This window comes from Hemiscyllium ocellatum, chromosome 47 (assembly GCF_020745735.1).
Source record: "Hemiscyllium ocellatum isolate sHemOce1 chromosome 47, sHemOce1.pat.X.cur, whole genome shotgun sequence".
Lineage (NCBI taxonomy): Eukaryota > Metazoa > Chordata > Chondrichthyes > Orectolobiformes > Hemiscylliidae > Hemiscyllium > Hemiscyllium ocellatum.
In genome coordinates this window covers 17,998,793-18,019,522 of record NC_083447.1, presented here as the reverse complement: position 1 = coordinate 18,019,522, position 20,730 = coordinate 17,998,793, and the positions used below count along the sequence as shown (strand labels likewise).

General features: G+C 43.6%; 1 protein-coding gene across 1 annotated transcript in view; it reads right to left on the bottom strand.

Moving 5' to 3' along the window:
• LOC132836689 (inositol-trisphosphate 3-kinase C-like) overlaps nucleotides 1–20,730 on the bottom strand; it is a 75,585-nt gene that overhangs the window by 4,542 nt on the left and 50,313 nt on the right. The window contains exons 2-6 of the mRNA XM_060856087.1: nucleotides 9,116–9,215; nucleotides 7,264–7,480; nucleotides 3,123–3,327; nucleotides 1,720–1,821; nucleotides 563–634 (exon numbers count right to left, since the gene is read on the bottom strand). Coding sequence (XP_060712070.1) covers nucleotides 563–634; nucleotides 1,720–1,821; nucleotides 3,123–3,327; nucleotides 7,264–7,480; nucleotides 9,116–9,215 — 696 coding nt within the window. The remainder of the gene's footprint in view (nucleotides 1–562; nucleotides 635–1,719; nucleotides 1,822–3,122; nucleotides 3,328–7,263; nucleotides 7,481–9,115; nucleotides 9,216–20,730) is intronic.

The window sequence follows — 20,730 nt, the reverse complement described above, 5'->3', positions numbered from 1 at the left end:
AATCGTGGGTGACACGGTGGCTGAGTGATGAACAATGTTGCTTCACAGCACCAGGGACCTTGGTTTGATTCAGGTAACTTCTGTGTGGAGTTTGCACATCCTGCCGGTGTCTACATGGGGCTGTTCCAGGTGCTACAGTTTCCTCCCACAGTCCAAAGATGTGCAGGTTCAGTCAACTCACCATGCTAAATTGTCCATTGTGTTCGAGGGATGCGTTAGTTAGTGGTAAATGTAGGGTAACAGGGTAGGGGAATGGGTTTGGGTGGGATACTCTTCAGAGAGTCAGTGTGGCCTTGTTGGGCCAAAGGGCCTGTTTCCATACCGTAGGGATTCTAAGATTCTCATTCTAAGAAATCAATGGCAACAGCTCCATCTACACACAACTTTGATTCTGAAAGTATCACAAACATTAAATTTTTGTTTCCTTGCCAGCTGCATCTGGGATTGCTGTACATTTTCAGCTGCTAATGTTTTTTAATGCATATATGGTTAATGTAGCAAACAGAGATGTTAGTTCACAGTGGTCTGTACGCTGAGTGAGCAGACAGGCAACATGCATTACCTCATGTGTGTTGAAGAACTCAGAGCCCTCCAGAGCTGCCCTCAATTCCTTCAACCGTGTCAAATAGTTTCTCTGCAACAGAACAATACAGGAATATTAGCATCATTTACATGAACAAAGGCAGGTGGGGGATGTGGAAGGGCAATTTGGGAATCTCCATGGATTGGTGGTGTGTGTGAAATAGAAGAGGAACAGTCCAATCCCAGACAGAGAAATGAGGGAAAAATCTGTGAACTCTGACATGAAGAAAGCAGAGACCACTTGGCTCCTTTAGTTTACTCTGACATTCATGGCTGATCTGGTATGGCCTCCTCATTCGTGGTGTCCCCATAAGCTCGGCTCATCAATCCATCAAAAAAAAACTCCACCTTGAATATATTCAGGATCCCAGCCTCCACTGGAGAAAAGAATTCCAAAGACTGACAACACAGAAAAATAATTTCTCCATTATAAATGGGAGACTCCTTATTTTGAATTCAAGCTCCCTAGTGGAGGTCTGATAATGCAGAGCCCCAAGCTAATGTTCTGGTGAAACTAGTTTTGAATTCCACCGTGGGAGATGGTGCAATCTGAATTCAAAAGAATAATTCTGGAATTAAATGCTAGTCTAATTGTTGTTAACTTTGTCAGTTGTTGTAAAATCCTATTAGGTTAATTTGTGTCCTTTAGGGAGGTAAATCTGACATTTTTACCCAGTTATGTGACTGTTGGCCCACAGTAATGTGATTGACTTTTATCTGCCCACTGAAATGGCTTAATTCACAACTCAGTTCAAAGGCAACTGGGAATGGGCAACACATGTCAGCAATGCCAACATCCCAGAGAGTAAAGAAAACAAAAGACACTTTTTACTTTTCTAAGTGCCATTAAGTATAGGCTCAACCTGCACAGCCCTTCCTTGTAAGGCAACCCCTTCATTCCAGGAATCAGCTGAGTGAGAATCTTCTCTGAACTGCTTCCAATGCAAGTACACCTCTCCTCAAGGAAGCCACAGCTGGATGCAGTATTATAGCCTCACTGGTACAAGCTACACTTGTAGCAAGATCTACCCTTCCTTTACGCAACATCCCCTTGCAATAAAGGTAAACATTCTATTTGCCTTCGAAAATGTTTGTTGCATCTGCATGCCACCCTGGTAATGGAGGATAGATAGTTACCAGGATGTTTCGGTTGCTGTCCACAAAATCTTTCAGTGCTTCCATGACCTCCTCTTTGAGTCTGGTTTTCTTGAAGCTTGTGCTGCAGGAGCCATCAGCCTTCTACGCATATGAAAGAGAAACAAAAAGCCTTTAACGTAAGTGAAGGCAGACGTACAGGTCCAAGTGAAATGAATGCCAGAGTCACCATTTCTATGGAGCGTGATTCCCCAAACCCTGCTGTCTCCTCTTGCCCAACTGACTTCCCCAAAAAATATCTGGCTGGTTTGGGACTCTTTTACACTGAGTTCTGACTGCCACACCTTAGGAAGGTTGTATTGGCCTCAGAGAAAGTGCTGCATAGCCTCTCCACATCTATGCTTGATTGACCAGGGTTAAGTAACAAGGAGGCAAAAGTGAGGACTGCAGATGCTGGAGATCAGAGTCAAGATTAGCGTGGTGCTGGAAAAGCACAGCAGGTCAGGCAGCATCCAAGGAATACGAAAATTGATTTTCCTGCTCCTCGGATGCTGCCTGACCTGCTGTGCTTTTCCAGCACCACTCTAATCTTAAGTAACAAGGAGTCATCACATCCATAGACACACATACTCAAGGGTGTAATTACCCAAATGATTAAAGTGATAGGAGGAAAAACGTTTACAGGTAGCTCTTCTATAATACAATGGTTGCTTTAGAAACAGCGCTTAAAATGTTGGCAATATAATCGCACTACAGCCAACACACATTTTAAAAGTTGGTACTTTAGAAAGAATGTCCCCAATTCACCAATCACATTATAACGAATTTGCCTTAACAAAACGCATGTTATAGCGAAACGACCTGTACATGTACTGAGTTTTTAATGTCAGGAGTGGACTGCAAGACTATGGAGCCATATTAAACGGAGGCATTCAAAAATGGACTAAATAGTTATTCAAAGGGTCATAAGGAGGAACAGCACAATGGCATCAAATACATTGCTCCTTCTGAGTTCAAACAAAATGGGCTGAGATTCCAGGTTTAAGCCCCGAAATTAAAACAGGTTAAGCAGTGAGTAGATCTAAATGTTTAAGATAATAAAGGAAATTATCTTAATGATTAGGGAATCTTACACCAAGGGATATTGTCAAAATATTAGAGACAGACATGTCTGGAGTGAAATTAAGGATTAATTCCATAGACAAAAGAGAAAGAGCCATTTTCTACAATTTTACAATTCTAAGTCAATTATTAATTTTAAAATGGAGATGGATGGGGTTTTGGGACCAAAGGCATTATGAGATATAAGGCATAGGCAGCTAGAGTTATGGATCAGCCATGACAGATCTGGTTCCAGAAGGTGAGTGGTTTACTCCTTTTTCTAGCTTTCTCTGACAATGTTGATTCTTGACTGGCCCAGGCAGCGCCCCACACCTCCCACCTACCCTGATGCCTTCTATCCTGAATCCAAGTGTTGCAGTTGAACTGAGTGTCTCCCGCCACTGCATGTAACGTGGCTTCAGGACAGCTTTCTGCTCATGCTCCTCCTGCGTGGGGGCATTTGGATCCACTGCGATCATCTTCTCGTACATGTCTTTCCGCAGTTTGGGCTTCTCACGAGCTTTGGTTAACTCTTCCTCAAGGTATGTCCTTCAAAAGGAAAGTTGAGTTCCAGTTAGAAAAATGTGAGGGCTAATCCAAAAAACATCACTATTTGTAAATGTGGTTACTGTACACACTGTCCAGTTCAACTCTCTCTTTCACCTCTTAATCCACATCCTCTAGCAATACCCTGTCTGCCTGAGTGTGTTTGCGTGAGCGTTCATGTCTCCCTGCCTGAGAGCGTGCGCGTGAGCGTGCATGTCTGCCTGCCTGAGAGAGTGTGTATGCCTATCCCCGGAAAGAGAGTTTGTGTGCATCTCTGTCTAAGAGTGCGTGCGTGCTGGGAGTTATACTAAAGAGAAAGAAAGAGAGAGAGAGGAGAGATCACAACTAGGTATGGAGCACACAGCTTGCAGCTACAGCAGAACATTGCACCATTCCCGGCACCCCTCACGCAAGGATCTGGGAAAAATAGTGAATTATGCAGCCGACTAGCAAAGGAACAAGCAGTGGTTTTAGAGGTCACACAATGCCCTGCATTTAAATCCAGCTGAATGGAAAGTTTGAGGGTGCTTTGCAAACCACGCATTTGCATTCTGGTCTGGTTTTCACAAGTGAGCATGCCACAGCCCCATGCTCAGATGTGTAAAGAATGTGGCTAAATGCTGTTGCAGGCTCTTCAGAGTTCAAAGCAACAACTCCACAGCATTTCTAGTATAACCTGGTTGCTACGACCAAAGCTGCAATAACCGAACAGGGAACAGTGTTTCCTGTTTGTTCAAAACTCCTGTTTTGAAAACACTGCAGAGATTTAGTGACATCAGAGCAGAGTGCCGATCCTCTCCTGCTTCTGACAAGATACTGTCATTGTCTCTTGCTGTAATCTCCCAGAGACGCTTAGCCTCAGCTGGTCACTTTCCAGACATGTGGAGAATCACAAGTAGTCCTCACACTCTGAGCATGCACTCACCACAGAAGACATGGGGGTGGTGACTGAATCTTCACACTCTAATCCAAAGGGCATTCAATTAAAGTAAAGCCTCTCAGCCCAAGATCACGAGCTGCACAAATAAGCAGTCAAACAAGGAACCCTGTGATCTGGATTGCTTCAAAAGCAGTGACCAACTCCAATTACAATCTTAACTAACATACATACAAATCCTTTGAACAAGGTTCTGAAATGATGCATCAACATATCAGGGCATTAAATTCTGAATCTAACAATTCACATTTATAATAGTGCCTTTAGCTGAATAAAAACATCCTAGGATGCTGCACAGGAATCTTAGGAAGCAAAAGTGAACATACAAAAGGGAGAGAATAGAGGCAGCATATTAAAAACAATAGAGATACAGAGGGGAGCTGAAGGCACAGTTGTGAATGGGAGCACAATAAAAGAATGAACAGTTCAAGTGACTAGAATTGGGTTTGAGCTTGAGGGAGAAGCTGAACAGGCTGGGGCATTTTTCTCAGGAGTGGAGGCTGAGTGGTGACCTTATAGAGGTTTATAAAATCATGAGGGGCCAACATCTTTTTTAGGGTGGAAGACTCAAAACTAGAGGGCATAGGGACCTGAGGGGTAACTTTTCACAGACAGTGGTGCATGTATGGAACAAGCTGCCAGAGGAAGTGGAGGAGTCGAATACAATTACAACATTTAAATGGCATCTGGATGCGTAATAGTTTAAAGGGATATGGGCCAAATGCTGACAAATGGGATTAGGTCAGATTGGGATGTCTGATTGTCATGGACAAGTTGGACCAAACGGTGTCTTGCCATGCTATATGACTCTATAGTCGGAAGAGGGTAACCACGTTCTGGGTTGCAGGGTTGATGGGAGTTACAAGGATCTCAGAAATTTACATAGTGGGTGAGATCAGAGAAATCAGGGAGAGTTGCAAAGTTGGAGGAGGTTACAATGAAATGCCACAGTCAACACTTACTGCTAGCTGTCACTTTGTAAAACTAAAGAATACAGCACAGGAACAAGCCCTTCAGCCCTCCAAGCCTGCGGCAACACATTTTACTCTTCCATACTAAGACTGTTTTCACTTCCAGGATCCATTGCCCTCTATTCCCCTCCTATTCATCCAGGTGCTTCTTGAATGCTGCTACTGTGTCTGCTTCTACCGCCTCCCATGGCAGTGCATTCCAGGCACTCCACCCTTTGTGTGAAAAACATGCTTCTCACATCTCTTTTAAACGCCCCCACCTACCGCACCTTGAACCTGTGTCCCCTGGTAATTGACCCCTCCACCCTGGGAAGAAGCCTCATACCTTCCACTCTATCCATACCATTCACAATCATACAAACTTCTATCAGGTTGCCCCTCAACATTCTGCAGTCCAGTGAAAACAAACCCAATCTATCCAAACTTTTTTCATAGCTGAAACCCCCCAACATCCCAGTAAACCTTTTCTGTACCCACTCCAAAATTATCCACATCCTTCTGGTAGTGTGGTGACCAGAACTGTACGCAATAGTGGCCTAACTAAAGCTCTAAAGCTGTGCATAACTTGTTTAGCCTTGTATTCATTGCCCCTTTCAATGAGGGCAAGCATGCCATAGGCCCTTTTTAACTACCTTATCAAGCTACGCTGCCACCTTCAGTGATTTGTGGATCTGCATACCCTGATCCATCTGCATATCAATATTCCTAAGGGTTCTGCCATTCACTCTATAATTTCCAAAATACATCATCTCACATTTGTCTGAATTAAACTCCATCTGCCATTTTTCTGCCTATGTCTCCAACTGATCGATATCCTGCTGTATCCTCTGACAATCCTCCTCCCTATCTACACCACCACCAATCTTCGTATTGTCCACAACCTTACTAATTAGACCAGCTACATTTTCCTCCAAATCATTTATGTAGACCACAAATAGCGAGGTTCTAGCACTGATCCCTTTGGAACACCACAAGATATAACTCCCCATTCCAAAAACCATCATTCCATCGCAACTCTGTCTCCTATGACTCAGCCAGTTCTGTATCCATCGTCAACGTTTGGGAGCAGATTTGTAGCTCGGGTGCTCTTTGTTGTGGTTCTGTTCACTGAGCTGGGACTTTTTGTTGCAAACGTTTCGTCCCCTTTCTAGGTGACATCCTCAGTGCTTGGGAGCCTGCTGTGAATCACTTTTGTGATGTTTCCTCCGGCATTTATAGTGGCTTGTATATTCCATGCCTCTAGGAATTCCCTGGCTGTTCTATGGCATTCATCCACAGATTCAATCAATAAGCACATTGACCTGGACCCAATATTCCGGCCACTGCAACGGACAGCTGGAACTGACAACCGGAAGCAGCAGATACAAATCACTATAAATGCTGGAGGAAAGATCACAGAAGCGCTTCACTGGAGGCTCCCAAGCACTGAGGATGTCACCTAGACAGGGGACGAAACGTCTGCTACACAAATTCCCAGCTCGGTGAACAGAACACAACAACGAGCACCCGAGCTACAAATCTTTTCACAAACTTTAAAGTTCACGTAACTTGCCAGTAATGCAATTCCCCCACCCCTTTTACATCCCTTTTTATTACACCTGAAACATCTAAATCCTGGGACATTCAACTGTTCGTTCTGTCCCTCTTTTGGCCAAGTCTCCATATTCGCAATAATGTCATAGTTCAAAGTACTAACTAAAGCTCTGAGTTCACCTGCCTTGCCTATTATACTTCTCACATTGAAACACATGCATTTCCGAGACCACCTCCCTTCCTCTTTCCAGCAGCGTTTCCCTGCCTGTTCATGTTCTTGGTCATGTTTGCCTTGGTTTCTATGTCGTCCTCAATTTCTGCATCTACTGCCCTACTCCTCTGGTTCCCACCAAACTAGTTTAAACCCTCCCAACCACTTGGCCAAGTAGCCCCCAACTCAAAAGGACATCAGATGTAACCTGTCCACTTTGTACAGGTCCCAGTTTTTAGTTTAAGACTCGGAGCACGAACACCCAGAGTAAAAACAGGGTAACTTACCGCACACCCATCTTACAATCCATGATTGAGGGCGAATCAAACTCTGATAACAGGTCATCCATCTGGTTATAGCTGTCTCCATCTTTGTCCACCACTCCATAATATCCTGGCACATAGGGGCGCAGTAAAGAATCCTTCATCAAGGATTCCAAACACTGATGCTCGCATTCACAGTACTTCTTCAGGATCTTACCATAATCTCCAGCTTTAAAATTACCTGAAATAAATACAGCAGCTTTGTGAAACACCATTATTCATCCTTCAACTGTTCACATTTCTGCTGCCGTCTAACTCACTCCAATATCCTAACCTCAACCAGATTATTCTCACAGATAGGGCTCGACCTGTGAGGGACAGTTTTTTTTTAGATTACTTACAGTGTGGAAACAGGCCCTTCGGCCCAACAAGTCCACACCGACCCGCCGAAGCGCAACCCACACATACCCCTACATTTACCTCTTACCTAACACTACGGGCAATTTAGCATGGCCAATTCACCTGACCCGCACATCTTTGGACTGTGGGAGGAAACCGGAGCACCCGGAGGAAACCCACGCAGACACGGGGAGAACGTGCAAACTCCACACAGTCAATCGCCTGAGGCGGGAATTGAACCCAGGTCTCTGGCGCTGTGAGGCAGCAGTGCTAACCACTGTGCCACCGTGAAAGGGGAAAAAGGGGTCTGCTATCGATCTCCCGATCTTCTCCCACTGCAAAGGGACAGTAAATTCCTGTCAAATACAACTAGACTAATGACATTTGAGGCTCAAGTGTGTGGCAGTCCCAACCTTGAAACAGAAGTTGGTGACTTCAAATACTATTTCAGAGAGACACAAAATCTAGGCTGATGTTCTCGCGTAGCACTGAGAAAGTGCTATCTGGTCAACGTTCCTTCCTTTGAACAAGACATTAAACCAGGGGTGCAGCTGCCTTCTGTTGCAAACGTGTCACATCTCATTCCTCACTCCAAATACAAGCAAGGAGTTCTTCCTAGTCAATATTTATGCCTCAACCAATAGTTTATCTGATCCCCATCATATTGCTGTTCGGAGGATTGCACCGTGCAGAAAGTGGCTAACTCATTTCTTGTCGATCACAATTGGTGTATTCATTGGGTGTAAAGTACTTCGGGGTATGCTGAGAGCATGAAAGGTACCACCTTATTGTTAGCTTTCCTTCTGATGACAACCAAAGGAGTAAAAGCCCTTCAGCAGTGTGAAATTCCAGCTATACAGCATATCTTCACAGGGAGATTACACAAGGATAAAAGCTTCACTGTTCTGGAGCTAGCTTAATCATTGAAGCTTACAATGAGCAGCCTACTCTTATAGAACCTTGGTTACTCTCCTGACAGAATTTTACAAGGTCATAGGACGTAATCAATCAAATCCCGGTGCGGTCAATCTCATCCATCAATTTCTACTTTCAATTTGCATCTAACCCTGCCTCTTATTGGTACAACTCTACAGTGCTTAATGAGATATCACATGCTTTAACCAAGAGCTGAAGAATATTGCCAACCTGTTTGGTCACAAGGAACATCAATAGGTCTAATTCTAACCTGACACAAGCCGAGTCTCCATTTCTAGCTAATAAACACTGATCAGGAGTGGAAATCAGTGCATTGATTCCTCTCTCCTCAATCTACTCCAATTAATCCAACAATGCATCTCTCCCAATGGTTCCCAGGTTGCAGTCAAACAAACTGGATATGGAGAGTCATCACTGTTTGCACCGCCCCAAGAGGAACTGGCCAATGAGCTATTAGGAGAGCTAAAGCTACTTTCTCAGTGCCAGCCATTCTCCTAAGTAACGGAGCTACCCACTGACAGAATGTTCAGGGTGAGGTTACCTGCATGTCCTGCTAACTGTACCCACGGATAGCGCTTCTTGAAGGAGACAACAAATGGGGACCAGTGCACCATAGTCTTCAGCTTTTTCCACGACTTATTCTGCAAAGGAAAACACCAATTAAACAAAAATAGAATTACAAGGTCTGGAGTGACCCTCTCCCACACTGCCTCATCCCAAGGTCACTAAGACCCACCCACTTCCCAGTTCCCCCACCACCTGAAAACTTTGTACACCTGAACCACCTCACAAATCACTAACAATATCTCCCCCTGCAAAAACTATTGATGTCCCTGTCCCACCCTGAAAGCCATCAGCATCCCTATCATACACACAAACACTTCCCCCGCCCGACTCCTCTATTTTTTAATTCATTGATGGGATGTGGGGATCGCTGGCTACGCCAAAATTTATTGCCCACCCCTAGTTTCCTTTGAGGTGGTGATGAGCTGCCTTCTTGAACCACTGCAGTCCATTTGGTGTAGGTACCCCTTACAAACCTGTTCGAGATAGTTCACCCATTGGAACCCTCGGATGATAACGATAACAACTTGATCTTATTCAATGGTACCAGAGTGTTTATGACAAGAGTGAAACAGAATTTAACAAAGTTAGAGAGACAGAGATAAGGACAAATGGCCATTGCTTGCCTAAATAAGTTGGATTGAAAGAACACTTTAATGGAAGACAGAGCTGGTGAGATTTAGCAATAGATACATCGAGCGTTGGTTGAGGCATCTGAAAGTTATTCCACCAGTTCTACTTATCACTTCAGCCCTGAGTAATTAGTCTACTCTGCATCAAGTGAGTGATCACACAAGTAGTGCTCGACGCTGGAGCAAAGAAAATCTGGGTACACAAAAGGCCAGAATTGGAGGAGCACTTTGATCTTAGAGGGTTACATGGGGTTGCAGGAGGTTTATTTATGTATAGGAGCAAGTGAGGAATGCCGATGTTGGAGATCGAAGTCGAGAATGTGGTGCTGGAAATACACAGCAGGTCAGGCAGCTTCCGAGGAGCAGGAGAATCGACATTTCGGGCATAAGCCATACATGTGGGCGGCACGGTGGCACAGTGGTTAGCACTGCTGCCTCACAGCGCCCGAGACCCGGGTTCAGTTCCCGACTCAGGCGACTGACTGTGTGGAGTTTGCACATTCTCCCCGTGTCTGCGTGGGTTTCCTCCGGGTGCTCCGGTTTCCTCCCACAGTCCAAAGATGTGCGGGTCAGGTGAATTGGCCATGCTAAATTGCCCGTAGTGTTAGTTAAGGGGTAAATGTAGGGGTATGGGTGGGTTGCGCTTCGGCGGGTCGGTGTGGACTTGTTGGGCCGAAGGGCCTGTTTCCACACTGTAAGTAATCTAATCTAATCAGGATTTATTGATGTATGTGTATTGGGGGGAAAAAAAGTGTATATCTGGCATCGAATCATATACAAACAAGATGAGACTTAAAGCCTTTGAAAGGAACCTTTACTATTAACAAATTAATCTGACATAATTGTCAGCGACAGGCAGTCCTATATGCATTTATGGACATTGCTGAAGTTAATGCTCCTCAATCTTCCGGAAACTTCAACACTCTCTTGGAACATTCCCCTAACCTTATAAACAAGGGCTACACAAATAGCAGGGAAGCCATAAGTGTTTATAGGGAATGCTTATAGCCTGTGAACATTTGTTTTGAAGACATCTGCAATCAATGTCACAGCTAAAAATTGTGCATTCCCTGGTGTTCTGAACTCATTTAAACCTTTCTAGTATTGTCTAAGCTCAAAGGTAAACACAGCTTCTTACTCAAGCTGCAACTTCACTATTGGAAAGCCAAACACACACAGCAATTCTCAAAAGGATCCCCCTTGTCCTCACTTTTCACCCCACTAGTCTACGCATCCAATATATCACCCTTAAACACGTCCGCCAATTCCAACTAGACCCCACCACCAAGAACATTTCCCCTCCCCATGTTTCTCTGCCTTCCGCAAGGACCGTTCCATTCGTCATTCCTTAGGTCGCACCACTCTCCCCACAACCGTAAGAGATGTAAAACCTGCTGGCACACCAACCCTTCCCCGCTCCCCCATTTCCACCCAGGACCCCAACCAGACCTTCTAGGTGAGACAGAAGTTCACCTGCCTCTCCTCCAACCTAGTTTAGTGTATGTTGCGTTTCTGTTCACCGAGCTGGGAATGTGTGTTGCAGGTGTTTCATCCCCTGTCTAAGTGACATCCTCAGTGCTTGGGAGCCTCCTGTGAAGTGCTTCTGTGATCTTTCCTCCGGCATTTATAGTGATTTGTCTCTGCCGCTTCCGCTGGAGTGGCCGGTATATTGGGTCCAGGTCGATGTGCTTATTGATTGAATCTGTGGATGAATGCCATGCCTCTAGGAATTCCTGGCTGTTCTCGGTTTGGCCTTCTCACAAACTTTAGTTTAGTGTATCCCGTGCTGCTGATTTGGTCTTCTCTACAACATTAACTAAGGACACGTTTCCCCAGCAGCTCAGCTGGGCCCATAAGGGCCAGCCTGACCTCCTGGTCGCTGTCCTTTCCCCTTCCCACACCTCTCTTCAACATGTCCATCCTTGGTCTCCTCCATTGTCACAATGAATCAGACAGCAAATTTGAAGAACACCTCCCCATCTTCCACCTGGACAGCCTGCAGCCCAGGACTCAACATGAAGTTCTCCAATTTCAAATAACCTTCCCACCCATCCCCCAACTCCCTTTCCAATCCTGTCTCCTCCTTTCCATCCCACCAACTAACCGGATTCATTCTTCCATGCGACCAACCAGGTCATACCCACCACCTGTATTCACCTATCACTACCTCACCACTCTGCCCCTCTCCCTACCATAACCCTTTCCCCTCCAACCCCAAGCTCCATTCCTGAAGATGATTCATACCCAAAATGTCGACTTCTCCCAACTCCTGATGCTGCCTGCTTGTCTACTTTGGATTCCAGCATCTGCAGTTTTTTTTTGTCACTAATGCATCTCATCCCAGCACGACCTCACACAGAGGTCTGGATATGACGCTGTGCATTCCCATGAATCTGACTTCAGCCAACTCATTCCCCTTTGTGCGAGTGTCCAAAACAAGACACACACAACTTCCCCCACCCAATGTGGGCAGCCCTCAACATATACATGCTCGCTCAGCCTCACAGGGAGGCTACCACATACTGCAGGATGAGGGTGTTACTGTTGTGGTGCGATCTTACTTAGAAACGTGCATTTATTCTGCACTAAATTACATTGAACTGTGCAATTGACTAATGTGTGTGTTCCATTCATTTAGTTCCTCCAATATTAGTTAACCATAATTTTGCACCAACTGCAAACATTGATAATCTCTTCACACTGGAGTCCAGATTATCTAAATGAAGTCGAAAGAGTTCAATATTAATCCATGTCAGAATACTGACCAGGAAATTTCAACCTTTCAGTCACCATAAGTGAATGTCCTTTAAGCAGTTCCTATTTCTGCTACTCGGTGCCTTAACCTCCATTCCATGAACGCCCTACTTCTCTCCCCACTGTCTACCCCAGACTACTGTGCTGCATTCCTCCCAGTAACTGACAAGTCTAGAATCCACAAAGTCATTCCCTCAAAGCTGCTTTATTAAAACGTGACTGCATCCCTATTGGCTGACAGGAATGAGCTGATGTTTTGTTGAACGTGTGACCCCAGTTTGGAGTCTCACCCCTTTTGGAGGCACACATGTGGGCATTGGAGTTCAGAGTCATCTCAGCTGGAACATCAAGTGAACAAACTATCTTTTGACATGGAATGATCATCAGAGGTGGTCTTTTCAGCTGCCTTGGCCCCAAACACTGGAATTCCCTTCTTAAACAGCCACCTCTCCACCTTTCAGACACTCAAACCTCTTTCATCAACCAAAACCTCGGGTTGCCTCTCCTAATACTTGACATACCTTGGTGTCAAATCTTTGTTAACACCCTTGTGAACTGTTGCTGGGATGTTTTGCTATAATGAAGTTGTTGTGTACTTTTAGGTTGGATGAGATACTGAGGATCTCTGATAGCTGAATCCGATGGTTTACTCAGTTCAATTAACAACCCACTCTATAACTCCACAGGTTCCATGACCAACCAGTTCACCACAAATGGCAGCCCTGTTAGCTCGTCCACAGGAGTTTGCCTGAATAGGTCAGCCTGTTTCACAAGCAACTGAGAAATGAAGTACTTGCACATTTCAGGGTTCCCCGACATTCAAACATTTATGAATGTGATCTTGTGAACTGCTCTGTATTTTAACAAAGTCAGGTCTACAGGATCTGGCTGGGTGCCAACTGTCATGTCGTCCTTAGCTGCTAGCGCTCAGGGTATTGCTTGTTTCATTGTGTGAACAGCCCTCAGATTGCAGATCTATTGCTGATATCGTGCAGTAGAGAAGGAATGTTTCATCCACGTGAGCTCAGGCCTTTAGGAGCCGCAACTATTTCTTTGTTGAGAAGACAAGCAATGAACTGGAACATGTTGACAACATAGCATTCCTTTGTTGGGTGGTATGGTGCTTTGTTTGCACCTCAGGCAGCAGTCTTCTTCCTACGACACTCTGCCATTTACATACACTATACAAAAAGTTAGTATTGAGACTGAGGAAGGTTTTGCTCCCTTGGTACCCCAAGAAAGGGTATGTTAGTAACTGTGCTACACAAACAAGACCATCTCAACAAAACTGCATTTAAATTACACCTTTAACATACCAAAGTGTTCACACACAAGCATCATCAACATTCAAACTCACAAGGCCTCTGAGGGCAGAAGACGTAAAGTCCATCTAAAAGGCAAGTTTTAATGACTATCTTAAAGAAGGAAAGAGTGGCAAGATAAATTAGGGAGTAAACTTTCAGACCTTAAAGCCTTGGCAGGCAAAGGCACACTCACTGAAGTGGAGTTACAATTGGGAATGTTCAAGACCACAATCAAAGGAGCGCAAATGTCACAACATTTCAGGGTTAGAGGAGATTAGTGAAAAAGAGGCAAGGCTAGTGATTCCTCTTATCTTTCTGGTAGCATGGACCTCCAAGATCTGTGCATGGCAGTGACTTCTGGTGCCAAAATTGGCATACCAATCATCACACATAGAACCTTGGAGTGGTTGCACATGTATGCAACTTTGAGGGAAGGTTGGGTGAGACCAAGATGCGAATTGTAAAAGAGACATCAATTGATCACCAAGGAACCACCGTAGGTCAATGAAGGCAAGTGTGAAAGAGCCAGTGAGAGCAGATGGAGAGCAAAGGACACCAAGGAAAAGAGGGAACAAGGTATGCAGGTGGAAAACAAAATAAAAGGAGTGAAGGAAGGAGAAGCGACAGCAGGTAAGGAGGGTCATATAGAATTGCTAGTCGTCATCACTATCCCGTTCCCTGTGCTTCCCAAGTGAAGCTCATGCTGAGCAGCAGGAAACAAACAGGAAAACAGGTATGGTGACAAGATCAGGTGGAAATAGTGTGATAGGTGGTTTGGGTGAGACACACACAGGGGTGTACTGGAGAGTGTGTGAGAGAGAGAGTGTGAGAGAGAGAGAGTGTGAGAGAGAGAGTGTGAGAGAGAGAGTGTGAGAGAGAGAGTGTGAGTGTGTGTGTGTGTGTGTGTGTGTGTGTGTGTGTGTGTGTGTGTGTGTCTGTCTCTCTCTCTGGGTGGCACAGGATTTGGATTGGATGTATTTGCATGACAATAGCCACAATACACACAAATACAGATTAGCCAGTGGAACTAAATTTCATATTTAATCAATAGGGGTTTTGCTTGCAGAATGTGATGCAAGAAATGCAAAGTCAGAAAAAACACCCACAACCTATTCTCAAACCAACAAATTTATACAGTTCAGCCAGCCAGGATAAGGGGCAATACAGGACATGTGGGACAGGGATGGGGGAGCAAGGCACTTTATGCCCCATCTGATAAATCCGGACTGTCTCACTCCATTATCATGCTGCCCTGCCCAAGCCGAGTGCTGTCAGCTCTCTGCAACTTGCCTGCAACCTAAGTGATGACACATCTTTTCCATTACAGCCTATTTGTGGTTTCTGCGGATCTCTTAAGTCTTTTTTTTTGTGTAACACAATAACATAAGCACAAGTTGCAGCAAATCTGGCAGAAACCACATCCACATGGATGCCTTATTTTCAATCTACACAGCTGTGAACTGACATATGGATTTAACAAGGCCTTCAGGGTTTGTTGAATTGATAAAATTCCATTTGCAACCAGGTCAATGAGTTCACATATCAACACTAAAACGTGTTGATCAAGCTACTTACTGACAATTTTAAACCAGGAATTTTCAAAGAAACAGGAAAGTCTTCTTGAAACAAGGTGTCGTTTGTATAAACAAAACGTATTTATACAGTATCTTTAAGATCATAAAACATCCTAGGGCTTATGGAGGAGGAGGATGACAGAGGCAGTATCTAAAGGCAAGGACACATTCAATGCTGCACGATAAACAGGCTGAATAAAAATGCAAAGCTTTCGAGACACTGAGCTGATCTTAGGTTGATCTTTTGCCTTTCCCTAACCAGTTCTGCAACATTTGTCAACTGATACGCCACATAAAAATGGCTAAAACAAACACATTCAGTGCAAAGTATTCTTATAAACCCTGCCCCCAGCATCCAACAAATTAGTAGAGCAGGCAGATCCCTTGCCCTTACATTCATCAACCAAATCTCGCAACTACTACACCAATCTGATGCAAGTAAGAGATCAGAATTAAACAGAATGACCACTTGAGAAAACTTTGAGACCCCCTGCACTCATCTCACAACTCAAGGAGGCCATACGATTTATTGTTGTCTTGAAGCTCCAGCACAAGCTGTGATCTAATTAATCTCCCAGCTTCACTCATTCCCATTCTTATTCCAATTTAAAAGTGAATTTACCTTCAAGGATATCATTCCAGATCATCACCGCCTCATCATGTAAAACCCTCTGGCTCTTTTGTGAACACATTAAATGTGTCCTTCTGGTTAATGACTCTGTTTCCAGTGGAAGCTGTTTCTTCTTAATTACATTATCAAAACTAAGCAACATGGATTGCAATCAGGAACTGGTCATTAGCAGGCTGGACCCAGAGGTGAATGACAACAAAAACATGAAAATAAAATTCAAGCTGTTATTCAGGAATGAATTCAGTTCTCCTTACCACTGACTCTGTTTCCACAGAGTTATATTCTCAATGTCCATTAACACAGCATGCTTCTTTAGTATCAAAAACACTGCTTAGGCAGGTCTCCCAAGTGCCACTAGCATTAAACAGAGCCTCAGCAGCACCAGACACGCTCCAGGAATAAATACTTCAACATTCCCCTTCGGTCAATTCAACCTAATAGATGCTCTCAGTCATAACACAAAATGGACAGGATGAAACATTTACCAGTTTCACTAGCCACAATGCAAGGCTCTCTCAACTGCCCAAAAGAACACTTCGTATTCCTCCTTTAGACGACAGTCTAATTAAAAACCATTTCATTAGTGAAGCCCCACTACTTACCGCGACTTGACAAGATTTCAGAAAAAAGTGATTTCAACAATTTTTTAAGCAATCACAAATCCTTGAAGATTTTTTCGCAGTAGCCAAGGGTTTCAGTAGACACTGTACTGAGAAGACAAGTCCAACGAGAAATAGAGAGGCAGATAAAAAGTCATCAACCCAGATCAAAATCACCAAGGGCCAAAATCAAAGAATGCGCCGAGACAGCTGCTGCACAAGGTACGTCTCCACAGTTAATGCTGCAGCTTCCTGGTTTTATCCTGTGTCTCAGGGAACGTCAATGAGACACTCCCCCTCAGTACGTGAGGGAAAGCAGACTGACGGTTGCAGCGACTCATGACTGGGAAATGATGTCAGAAAGCGACCTTGGCTCAGCATGTTTGTTTTCACTCACATTTCACACTTGGACAGGATTAGGCCACAAGAGTTTCAGTCGATCCAGTCAGAGTTTCTGCTGTACTATCAGCCTGAGCTGCCTCTGCCACTCAAATGAGAGAGAGAGAAAGATTTTTTTTCTTCTGCAAAGAGAACTTCCCACTTCCAGTTTCTGTGGAATGACAATGACTTGGCAACTCAGGCAGCTTTGAGATGATTACTCAAAAAAATTATGACAGAATAAGATTTGATCATTCTGCCGCTCTAAATGAACAGTCAACTTCCTTACACAGAGGATTTGCACTATGTTACTGGACCATTGCCTAAGATGATATATGTCAGTCACTGCATAACAAGGAGATTGGTACTGTGCAGAATAATAAAATTACATCAAAGCTTCTCTTCGTTCAGAACTTGTACAATTACATTTTTTGTAAAGTGCTCAATTCAAATCACAGGGCTGATATCTGCTTAATGCCTAGGCAAGTTGCTATTCCAGATCCTAATTAATCAGCTCAGAAATTTTTTATGTTATTACGAGTTCATCGATTCCCAGAAAGAATTTTCTCAGCACTGCTGTAAAGACATTGGGCAGACAAGTATTGATATGGAGCCTTTCACAATGTTAGGCCGCCCACAGCTCTTTACAACCAATTAAGCACTTATTGAATTGCAATGTCTGTTGTAATCTTGGAAATATGGCAACCAATCTGCACATAGCAAGATCCTACAAACAGAATGTGGTAAAGATCAAATCAACCGTTTAAGTGACAGTGGCCAAGAGCCAAACAGCCAGGAGGCATTGTCCACTAAATACTTCCACTAAAATTAGTTCAGAACATTGAACAAAGTTGTCAATGTGATGTATTCCACCTCTGGGCCCTATAATGACTACAGTTATGGTACAGAGACCAGCATTCAGAGAAATGAAAAACCAAGTATAACATGATATACGAATGACTACCTACTCTAGCTGTGTGCATACAACACCAAAACTGCAGTCACAAGAAGTCTGAGGGACAAATGATACTTGAGCTTTCAGGAATTGTTAAGGTGACACTGGGTAAGCAGCTTCATATCCTAACTAAAAAGGCACGATCAGAAGAAGCTATGTGGATAAAGAAACAGTGTTCATATGAAAGCTGCCTTAATTGATGAGCACAGCATTGCTGAATGGCCTGGCAGCTGCCCAAGAACATACAGGCACAGTCCCAGAGATAGATAAACTCAATTGAAAAGGTTCAAATGAAGAGTGGTTGGGGTAGTATGCAGCATAGATTGAAACAAAAAGCAAGGTTAATCTTCGCACCGACTATAACCAGAAGAGCTGAACCCAGGAACTCTAGGTCAGGGATTGAGTCAGTGCTTGCAATACCAAGCCATGAGGAGAACCTTAAGATTAGCTTATTTGTGTGATCTTTAAACTAGACACTCTGGGGAAGGTTGCTCTAGATCTGAAAATAACTATTATAATTCCTTTATTCAAAGGGTTAAGGCGGCAGAAAGCAGGAAACTGCAGGCAGTTAGCTCATATGGAAAATGTTAGAAGCTATTTTAAAGATGTTATAACAGGGTATTTGGATAAATTCAAGGTAATCAGGCACAGTCACCATAGTTTTGCTAAAGGGAACTCTTGTTTAGCTAATTTATTGGAGTTATTTGAACTAACTTGTGTTGTAGATAAAGGGGAACCATGGATGCTTTGTATTTAGATTTTCAGGAGGCATTTGGTAAGATGCCTCAAAAGGTTATTGGAGAAAATAAATGCTTATAATGAATAAGATAAACATATTGGCATAGATCAAAGACTGGCTGGCTGCCAAGAAGCAGAGAGTAGAAACAAATACATCTTTTTCAGACTGGCAAGTTGTCAGAATGGTGTGCCACTGGGCTGGGGCCTCAACTCATTACAATTTATATCATGGCTTTGATGATAAAAATCAAAGGTATGGCAGCTAAATTTGCTAATGACACAAAGATAGGTAGGAAAGTGAGTTGTGGAAAAGACAAGGAGTCTACAAAGGGATATAAATAGGTTAGGAGAGTGGACAAAGATTTGGCCAAAGAAATATAATGTGGGAAAATGTAAAACTATCTATTTTGTTGGAAAGATAGATGATGGGAGATGCAGATTTCTGAGATGCAGGGAGGTCTGGGTATCCTGGTGCATGAATCACAGAAAGTTAACATGTAGGTACAGCAAGTAATTAGGAAAGCTTATAGAATGTTCTAGTTTATTGTAAAGGGAACTGAATGCAGGAGTAAGTAAGTTTGTTTCGGCTATACAGGGCACTGATGAGATTACATCTGTGCATAGTACTGATCATCCTACTTATGGAAATATATTAGTGAGTCAGAAGCAGTTCAGAGAAGGTTTACTACACCAATATCGGGAAGCAGCAGATTGCCTTATGAGGAAAGGCTAGTCAGGCTATGTCCTCTACAGTGGCTACTTCTAGTATTTGTTCGTGTTTCAGGCTCCTAATTGACCTCATTTGACCCAGTTATCCAATAACAAAACTTCCTTACTTAGTGTGCTGAACTTGTTTTAAAAGAGAACATGACATCAATGCACAGGGTTACATTGTGGTACGGTCACTGGATATGTCATTCCACCATTTTAAGAGTCCCAGGCTAATGCCCTTAGGACATAGGTTTAAATCCCACCATAATTGCTGGTGGAATTGAAGTGGAATATTCAAATAATTCAAAATCTAGAACTGAAAGCTAATCTCACCAATGGTGAATATGGAACCATCACAGCGTAAGATTCTGTTAAACTCACTACAGGCAGGAAAGAAATCTGCTGCTTTATCTAAAGTGACCTCCATGTGACTCTAGAGTCTCACCTACCCTCAGATTTACCTAAACAAGCAGTCATACCAAACCACTGTAGGAAAATTGCCAAACAGACAGCAGTGGTTTGAGAAGGCAGACCAGCACTATTTTCACACAGGCAATTAGGGGCAGGCAATAAATGTTGGCCAGTGATATCCACGTTCCATCAGAGAGCTTTAAAATTCCCAACCCTTGATTATTAGAGTCAATACAAGAGAAAGCGTGGCATCAGTATGAGACATACTGCTTCCTGTCATTATGCCACAGAGTCTGGATTAACACAATTACAATAGCTTTTCTAATAGCTTCCAAGATCCAGGGCTGCAGGGCTTATATGAGCCTATGAGTCAGAGTCAAAGTCAGAGTCATAGAGTCATACAGTAAGGAAACAGAACCTTCAGCCAAACTTGTCCATGCCAAACACGTTTCCGAAATTGAACTAGTTCCATTTGCTCACAGTTGGCCCATATCTCTCAAGACTTTTCCTATCCACACACCTGTCCAAATCTCTTTTAATAAGCTGTAACCGTACTCACCTCTACCACTTCCTTTGGCAATTCATTCCACATACGCATCAACCTCTGTGAAAAAGTTGCCACTCAGGTCCCTTGTAAATCTTTCCCCTCTCACCTTAAACTTATGCCCCTTAGTTTTGAACTCCCCTACCCTAGGAAAAAGATTTGGCTATTCACCTTATCAATGCTCATGATTTTATAAACCTCAGTTAAGTCACCCCACAGTCTCCTATGCTCTAAGAGGAAAAAACCCAAGCCTATCCAGCTTCTCCTTATAACTTAAACTCTTCAGTCTCAGTAATAATGTTGGAACCCTTCTTGCATCCTTTACAGTTCAATAACCACCTTCCTATAGCAGGGAGACCAA